General features: G+C 34.2%; 1 protein-coding gene across 1 annotated transcript; it reads right to left on the bottom strand.

Annotated features, from left to right (window-relative positions):
• Positions 1-281: 281 nt before the first annotated feature.
• LOC142632605 (uncharacterized) lies at positions 282-782 on the bottom strand. The gene has a single exon (XM_075806980.1). It carries the CDS (start codon positions 780-782, stop codon positions 282-284), a length of 501 nt encoding a protein of 166 aa, XP_075663095.1.
• Between the last annotated feature and the right edge of the window lie 9332 nt (positions 783-10114).

The following is a 10114-nucleotide window of genomic DNA, read 5'->3' as shown; positions in this document are numbered from 1 at the left end:
TCTGTCTTCTCTTTGCTGACGAACCTTTGCAGCTTTCCTTATCTGATAAGAGCTTCAATCTATTGCTTCAAGACATAGCAGTCAATCGTATCATGGCCGTGATCACGATGGAAATGGCAATAGTTGTCCCTTGACCTCTTGTTTGGATCTCCTTTCAGCTTGTCGGGAAAAGTTAGGGCTTCTTCATCCTTAATTCGCATCAGCACTTGATTGATCGGGGCAGTCAGCGGGGTGAAGCTTGTGAATTTCCCCATAGGTGGCTTGGAGCGTCTATCCTCCTGTCATTCTCCAATCGTAGCCATCTTCCATCCTCTGTCCAGTCGCACATCTTCCGGTCTTTCCTTTTTTCTGGGCTTCTCTTCTCTAGCCAGTAGTGCATCTTCTGCGTTCATGTATTTGGTCACCCTGTAAAGCACCTCTGACATGGTTTTTGGGTCATTCTTGTATAGAGAAAATAGGAACTTACCCTTCCGTAACCCATTGGTGAACGTTGCCACGAGTATTTTGTCATCTGCTTCGTCGATTAAGAGAGCCTCCTTGTTAAAACGAGCTATGTACGATCTTAGCATCTCGTTTTCCCGCTGCCTAATGTTCATCAAGCACGCGGTAGACTTCTTATATCTGTGACCCCCGATGAAGTGTGAAGCGAATTGGGTGCTTAACTCCTTGAAAGTACCAATGGAGTTAGGCATCAGTCTGCTGAACCAAATCCTTGCAGGTCCCTTCAGTGTAGTGGGGAAAGCCCTGTACATAATCTCGTCCGGCACCCCTTGAAGATGCATTAGTGTCTTGAAAGACTCTAAGTGGTCTAAGGGGTCCTTAGACCCGTCATAACTCTCTACCTACAACATGCAAAACTTCAAGGGAAGGGGGAACGAATTGATGGATGCTGTGAAAGGTGAATCGGTTCGCTGGACTAGGTCATCGAGATCTCTAGATACTCGTCCTTTGAGGGCGTTCATCATAAAGTCCATCCGCTCCTTCATCATCTACATCTCAACGACTATGTGAGGTGGGACGGCTTCAGTGACAGATGGCCAACTTGTGTCCCACCATTTCGGTCTGCTTGAAGCATTCCTACCTTCAAGCCCCTCCTAGTTCCTTCTTTCGACACTTGTTCCTTCTTGTTCTTCCTCCTATGTACCAAGGCTTGCGTTCTTTTCCGCAAATGCTCCTCTAGATCATGATTCTACTTAGTGAGGCACTCTACTGTTGCCGTGAAAGTTTGAACTTATCTCTCCAAGGCCGTGGTGTGCAGTTCGTCGCCCTGATTGTTGTTAGTTGCTGCCATCAAATGAGTAAATACCATGCAACTATTGTCCGGGAAGCAGTACATATGGCTTATTTTAACGATCTTTCTTTCCCACAGACGGCGCAAAATGATGATGACGAAAAACCACCAGTTAGTCACACAGTCCTCACGAGCTCGAAGCAATACCTGTACTGTTAGGATTAGTGCCCTTAAATCCTATTGTATGATATTATGTATGATATTATGTATGACATGATGTATGACTTAATATTGTGATTGATAAAGTTGTTTTATTATTATCTAAAATAATGGTAACATGAATATGGGACATTATCTTTTAGTCCATGAGATGCATAGTATGTGATTTATGTGAAAAGTCACAGAAGATATAAATCACAAGTTCTTTGTAAACTCAAAATTTAGTTCGTAGTTAGCGATGGAATTGGGCATTTCATCTGTGAAGACTATAACATATCGACTAAGATGATTTGTCTTGATCATGGAAGTGGAGACTTCTAGTTGATGTGTTGATATGTTTTAAGAATTAAGACATATTGAATTGGACCGCTATGAGATTTATTATTCTCCTAACAACTGTCAAATGAATAATAAATCTCACGACTTCTATTTACATGAACTCTTAATTCTGAGAGGATAATAGACCTGATCATGAAATGTAAGTTGCTTTGATATATCTGGAGTGAGATTTAGAGTAACGGTCAAAACCTCAGTATGTTGAGCAGCCACATTTAATGTTGATGGAACATATATTCTCAAGATGGAATTCATAGTCTCTTAACAGAGACATAAAATATTCCCTTGAGATAAGTTTCATGGGTTTGGTTATTCAGAGTGTTAGGCCTAACTACTTTAATAAGGAGTTATTAAAGTATATATTTATGGAATTGGATTTCATAAATATATGATAAATAACATAAAAGATTAAACTGGATACTCAAGGAATTAAGATGTAGTAATTCACAAACTGGCAGTCTACATTCATGACTTTGTATTACTACGAATATTTTATGAAAGGGTTGCATGTATTATAAAGTCTTGGGTTATGATTTATAAATAAGGCTTAGAGTGCAACTATATTTATATAGTGGTATTAAATATAGTTAATGGTAAGTTTGGACTTGTCAAGAGTTGACAAAAAAGCCCAAGGCCCATTGTAGCTAGTGTTTTATTGGTCCCTTTTGGTCCTACTCCAAGCCACACACTTAAGCCCAATTGGAAGGGCTTAAAAAGCTGGCCCAATTAGATAATCCGTTAGATATTAAGGGAGAAACATACAAAATTTTTATGTATGAAAAAAAGACATTATTATGAAATAGTATGTATGTAAGTGTGAGACACTTTATCATTCTCCCTTAGAAACTAATTGAGAGACCACACTTCTTGGGCGTTAGTAAAATTGGAGTGAAGATTGAAAGTGTTCCCGAGAACTTCTGATCTTTGTTTTGGAATTCACCACACCAAGGTACGCTCTCTTGTTCTTATATTCTGAAATTTACATAGTACATGTTAAGAATTGCAAATGAAGTAGATCCGTTTAATTTTCCACTGTGTATGTTTTGTATGAGATACAAACCATGTTTAATCCTACAATTGGTATCAGAGCGGTCTTCAATTTCCAATTTGCATAACATTTTTTGTAAGTTTTGGAATCAAGAATGATAGTTTCATGATGTTAGAAAGTCATTTAATTGATTTTCTACATGGTGATTGAAATTATGTTTTGATGAAAATTGAAATTGATGTTATGATGTTGTTTAAGTTTGATATTAAGTATGTTAATTTGAACTTTAAGGCTTTAACATCAATGGAAATTAGTTTAGATATCAATCTCTATCTATTATGTTCATATGATGGTTGTTTATTCATGAAAAACCATTGAAAATGCTTCAGAAAAAATTCTGGAAATTCGAAGTTCATGAGTTTTGATCGATCGAAAATTGCTTTCAATCGATCGAGTGAATTGGTGGCCATTCTGGTTGATTTCATTGATACCCGATTGCTAGTTAATCGATCGAATTTAATTTTTTGACCGATCGAGAAGCGATCGAGTGCCGATCGAGCAAGGTAGACAATCAGGTTCGAATTTTTTAATTTTTTTTGATCGATCGAGGGGCACATTCGATCAATCGAAAGAAGGAAATTTAGAATTTTTCTAAGTATTTTCAACTTTTAAAAGTGCAAGGCTATGTGTGACTAAATTACACATGATTTCCAAATAAAAACCTTTATTTTAAAACATCTAGTGGGAGAGAGAAACAAGGGTTGGATCTCATGACCTCCATTATCGGTTTATAGTAATGTGATTAAACACCTCACCTTGGTGTATATGCCTTGCTTCCTTCGGAAGGTGTTTAATTCATAGTACTATAGATTAAACTTTTTAATGATGGATAATATGTGTTTTTACATTAAGAACGATCACGCTACCGTGGAGTTACTTAATGACTCACATAGAATTCTGTCAATGGTGTACACTAGACTAAGTTTAATATTAACCTCCTTTCGGAGCTATGTCATTATTACTTAGAGGCTAAAGGAAAAACGGCATATTATTAGTGTTTAATAAGAGTTATCATGATAGCACTAATAATGGGAATAGTTCTCAATCAATCATAGTGTTTATAATTTACTTGCTTCTAAGGAATTTTAAACTTGGGATTGGGTTGTCGTTGTGTACATTATTTTATGGTTTTATTAAGGTTCCATATTATATACTTATATGCTAAATTGATAATGACCAATTTACTTATTATATTCATGTTTATTAATTTCAGATTTGAACATGGCATCTTTTAGCCCACTTGTTTCTATACTTAATCAAAACAAACTGACTGGATCCAACTGTGTTGACTGGAAAAGAAATTTGGACATTGTTCTTACAGCTGAAAAGCATAAATATGTGCTTACTCAACCATGTCCTTGATTTCCTTCATTAGATGCTTCTCCTGAGGAAAAACAGCGATATGATCATTGGCAGAAATCTAATGAAATGGCCAAGTGCTACATCCTAGCATCTATCTCAAATGTTCTACAGCATCAAATGCAGGATGTAGAACTAGATTTGGACATCATGCTAAGTTTGAAGGAAATGCTTGGTGAGCAAGGCCGTTCATCAAGGCAAGAAACTATAAGGCAAATGTATAATACCAAAATGGCTGAAGGTAGTTCAGTGAGAGAGCATTGTCTTACAATGATCTCTAATCTGAATACATTAGAAGGTTTAGGTGCCGACATTGATGGAGAATCCTAAGTGGATATGATACTCTGGTCACTACCGGAATCATTCAAAGAATTCAAACTTAATTATAACATGAACAAAAAAATTTATTCTTTTTCTGAATTAATAAATGAGTTAGTGGTGGCGGAAGGCATCCTTGGTGCTTCTAGTGTTGAAGCCAATGTGGGTGAAGCTTCTACTTCTCAACCTAAGTCAAAAGGTAAGAGTAAGAAGAAGAAGAAGAAGAAGAAGAAGAAGAAGGACTTCACTAAGCAAGAAGGTAAGCAAATTGCCTTAGGGCTTGCTGACAAAGGAAAGAAGACCAAAGGAAAGTGTTTTCATTATGGTGAGAAAGGACATTGGAAGAGGAATTGTCCAAAGTTCAAAGCTGCCAAGAATAAGGGTATGAAAAGTTCCTTTCTTCTTGAAGCATGTTTGGTATAGAATCCCACGGATTCCTAGTGTGTGAATTCAGGTTGTATTAATCATATCTGCAATTCTTTGCAAGGGTTTCAGAAGACCAGAAAGCTAAATGAAAGGGGAATTGTTTCTTACTTTGGCTGATGGGAGTAGGATTCCGGTTGTAGCTATTGGTGTTGTTAATTTATGCTTTAAGTCTAGGGTTTTAATATTGGAAGATTGTTTATTTGTACATAATGTTCGTAGAAATTTAATTTTTACAACTTATTTAGGTAAACATGGATATTGTTTTATCCTAAAGGACAATATTGTAATCAAGAAGGATAAAATGTTTATCTGTTTTGGTAATATTGTGGATGGTCTTTATATTTTAATTCTTAATAAGCATGAATTACAAAACTCTGAATTAGATAATGACTCTCATGTAAAATCATTAAAGAGAAAGTTTCCTTCTACAAATGATGCATATCTTTGGCACTTGCGTTTGGGTCATATTAATTCAAATTGGATTCAAAGACAAAGCAAAGATGGACTTTTACAGCCCATGGACTTGTCAAGAGTTGATAGAAAAGCCCAAGGCCCATTATAGCTAGTGTCTTATTGGTCCTTTTTGGTCCCACTCCAAGCCATACACTTAAGCCCAATTGGAAAGACCCAAAAGGCCGGCACAATTAAATAATCAGTTAGATATTAAGGGAGAAACATACAGGATTTTTATGTATTAAAAAAAGACACTATTATGAAATAATATGTATGTGAGTGTGAGATACTTTATCATTCTCCCTTAGAAACTGATTGAGAGACCACACTTCTTGGGCATTAGTGGAATTGGAGTAAAGATTGAAAGTGTTCCCAAGAACTTCTGATCTTTGTTTTGAAATTCACCACACCAATGTACGCTCACTTGTTCTTATATTCTTGAAATTTACATAATACATGTTATGAATTGCGAATAAAGTAGACCCATTTAATTTTTCGTTGTGTATGTTTTGTATGAGATACAAACCATGTTTAATCCTACATGTACAACACAAAAAGAGATGACCTAACAAAGAGCACCGGTGTGGTGCCGGCCGAATACTCTCCGAAGGTCAAGTTAGAACTTCACACAATTCTAGAGTGCCCGAGCTGGGATGAATTATACATACTTTGATTTGTGAGGGTTTTAGGGTATTTATAGTAGTGTAGAGTTGACATCCGTGCCTTGGCCAAGAGGTTCTTTCCTTCTGGGAGAGAACCTCTTGGATTTTGCATATTTCCTAGAGTTCTTTTCCTTGTAGGGAAGATCATCATTAATGGCATATATTGTGGAATCTTTCTTGATTAGAATTCTGTTCATATTGGGACTTTTAGAGTTAATCATGAGACGTAAGTTGTTTCCATTTAAGAGTCCTTGGAGATTTGTCAAATCAGATGAATACCACGTGGCCCTCAGATCCATTCACTGTGTGTCCGTGCACCTGGGACCCGTCCTCTATCAGCCTACCGGCCCAATACCATCATGTTCATTCAGAAGTATCTGTCATATTTTTTACCCTCTTCACTTTACATCCTCATTGAGATGATTGATCTTTGATGTCTTTTCTATTAGATTGCTGAGAGCATTTTATAACTAGGGAAGTGGAAGAGTTTAGAGAACTAAAAAAAAACACGTTTTAGAATTCTAAATATCCTATTGAATTAATAGGGAAATGGAAGAGTTGAGAGAAAGAGAGAGATAGCAGTGTTAAATGGTGGGGAAACTGCAGGGTCGGCTCAACAATTGATGCAATTGATGCAATCACCTAAGGCCCCCAAATAAAAGAAAACCCCACATGTAAAAAAAAATTATATATATAATGTATTTATCTATATATTTTAATTAAAAAAAATTTAAGTACTTTTATTGGTTAATAAAATGCATTAAAAAAGCCTCATTGTATCCTAAAATGCGAAAGATTAAAAAGAAAAAAAGCCAAAAATAGTCAAACTTCAGCTAACAAAATTAAATTTTAGGAGAAAAATTTATTAATTCATTCTTGAAATATGCTAAAATCAAAATTAATACTAGACAAATTCATTAATAGTACAACGTAATTGTCTTGAAATATGCTAAAATAGAAATTATAAATTTCAAAAACAAAAGAAAAATCTGTCATCTCTCTATCTATATTCTTACCTTTCTTTTCTTCATCTAAATTCTTGATCTTTTTCCTGTAAACTCAATCTAGCTTGAAATCTTTCTTTGTTGATTCCCTTCAATTCACAGTAAATTCAAAATTGTAAAGGGGCAGCGTGGGCCATGGGCATACCAGAAGTAATCTTCTCCTCCTTTCTATCTTTCCGAAAATTAAGATGAATCTGCTATTTATTCAATTTAAATTATATATATATATATTAGTCTATTTCACTGCATGATTAATTGATAGGAGTCATAGGACAGCACGTTTTTTGCACATAGGACAGGCTGGACAGCACGTTTTCTGCATAAGCATAGTTGCACACTGCACACACAGCCCACTGTTGGAAAAATAACATGGAAAATACTTGCTTGTATCTCATACAAAACATGCGCAGCGGAAAAATTAATGGATCTACTTCATTCGCAATTGATAACATGTACTATGTAAGTTTCAAAATTAGAGAACAAGAAAGCATAACTTGGTGCGGTGAAATTCAAAACCGAAGATCAGAAGCACTTAGGAAGACTTTCAATCTTCACTCCAATTCCACTTAATGCCCAAGATGTGCAGTCTCTCAATCAGTTTCCAAGGAGAGAGTAGAAGAGTGTCCAACACTTATATACAAACCATTTCATTCCTTGTATGAAAACACTTATGAAAGTTTCTCATGAAAACCCTTAATAAAAAACTTAATGAAATTCTATATGTTTCTCTCCTTATATATATAACTGATTATCTACTTGGGCTAGCCTTTTGGGCCATTCCAATTGGGCTCTTGTGTGTGGCTTGGAGTGGGACCAAAAGGAATCAATAAGAGGCTAGCTCCAATGGGCCTTAGACTTTTCTATCAACTCTTGACAAGTCCAAAATTACCATTAACTATATTTAATACCACTATATAAATATAGTTGCACTCTAAGCCTTATCTATAAATTATATCCCAAGACTTTATTGTACATGCAACCCCTTCATAAAATATTCATAGTAATACAAAGTCATGAATGTAGACTGCTACTTTGTAAATTACTACATCTTATCCTTGAGTACCCAGTTTAATCCTTTAAGTTATTCATTATATATTTATGGAATCCAATTCCATAAATATATAATTTGGTAACTCCTTACTAAAGTGGTTGGGCCCAACTCTCTGAATAACCAAACCCATTAAACTCATCTCAAGGGAATATTTTGTATCTCCGTTAAGAGACTATGAATTTTATCTTGAGAATATATGTTCCATTAACACTAAATGTGGCTGCCCAACATACTGAGGTTTTGACCGTAACTAATAGATCTCACTCTTGATATATCAAAGCAACCTACATCTCATGATCAGGTTCATTATTCTCTCAAGATTTAGAGTTGATGTAAATAGAAGTCGTGAGATTTATTACTCATTTGACAATCGTTAGGAGAATAATAAATCTCACAGTGGTCCAGTTCAATATGTCTTAACTCTTAAAACATATTAACATGTCAACTAGAAATCTCAATTTCCATGATCAAGACAAACCATCTTAGTTGATATGTTATAGTCTTCGCAGATGAAACGCTCAATTTCATCACCGACTACGAACTAAACTTCTGAGTTTACAAAGAATTTATGATTTATATCTTCTGTGACTTTTCACATAAATCACATACTATGCATCTCATGGAAAAAGATAATGTCTCATTAGTTCATTTATAGAAAGTCTCATATAATTAAACAATCTAATTATTTATGACATGCCAATAAATTGGATTTTAGGGCATAAACCCCAACACCCACAGCACTGTACAATGACAACGCACAATTCAAACAAGTTCTGGGCTGTGCAGACAAGACTTCACAGTGCACACAGCACTGTATAGTTTGCCCACAAGCCACATCTCAGCACAGCTAGCCCGCCACACACTAATTAATAATTTTTCACATTCTTTTAATGCATACTCTTACTTATCAATTATTAGAATTTATCATACCAATTAAAATTTTGATGTGTATCATATCAACTCATTTGTATTATAGTGACACTAATTTATTGAACCATGTAATAAATTAATTTTTATTTGTGCAAGTTTAGACTTTAAAGTGGTCACGGCTTTAGAAAAATTACAATAACCAGGTTCTATTATTCTATACTTTAAATTTTATTTTTAGTTAAATTACCATTTTAATTATAAATTGTGTTTTATTTATCTATAAATATTTTCTCATTAATAATGTCTTCTAGAAAATATTTATCCGGATATGAAAAACTTCAAAAAAAGAGAAAAATTTAAAAACAAATTGAATCTCAAAAGGGATCTATGGATAAATTTGTTACTAGTATTAAAAAAAAAAAAAACACACACACACACACACACACATTAGAAAGTTTGGGTGAAAATATTACAAATGAACAAGAAACTTATCAAAAAGAGTTGGAAGATAATGAAACTATACAACAAAAAGAGAATAATGAAAATAGTCCTAATAATGTTCAAACATCTAATGTAACAATAATTGATAATGAAAAATAAAATAATTTAGAAGAAAATGAAAAAAAATGATTAACCTACTTACTAATAATATCTATGATCCAAGTCAATGCGAAAATATTGATACAAAATTAAGAGATTTATTAGTAGAAAATGGTCCAATTAGAGACAATGATCTAAATTTTCCTATAGATAAAGATCGTAGACATTTTTCTACTACATTTTATTTTAAAAAGTTATCAAATGGGGAGAAATCTGATAGAAAATGGCTAGTGTATTCAAAAGATTTGGATAAAGCATTTTGTTTTTGTTGCAAGTTGTTAATTCAACAACACATAGTAGTGGTACAAATCAACTTAGTAATGAAGGAACTAACGATTGGAGAAATATTAGCAATAAGATTAAAAATCACAAAGCAAGCAAAGAGCATGTTACTAACATGAATGCTTGGATTGATTTAGAAATGAGATTATTGAAAAATAAAACAATTGATAAAAATTTCCAAGAACAAGTTAACAAAGAGATAGATCATTAGAAAAAAGTGTTGTTAAGAATTATTGTTGTAGTAAAAAATCTTGG

The sequence above is a fragment of the Castanea sativa genome, chromosome 4 (genome assembly GCF_040712315.1).
Source record: "Castanea sativa cultivar Marrone di Chiusa Pesio chromosome 4, ASM4071231v1".
Classification (NCBI taxonomy): domain Eukaryota; kingdom Viridiplantae; phylum Streptophyta; class Magnoliopsida; order Fagales; family Fagaceae; genus Castanea; species Castanea sativa.
The sequence above is the reverse complement of the archived record's forward strand: the minus strand, read 5'-3'. Positions and strand labels throughout refer to the sequence as shown.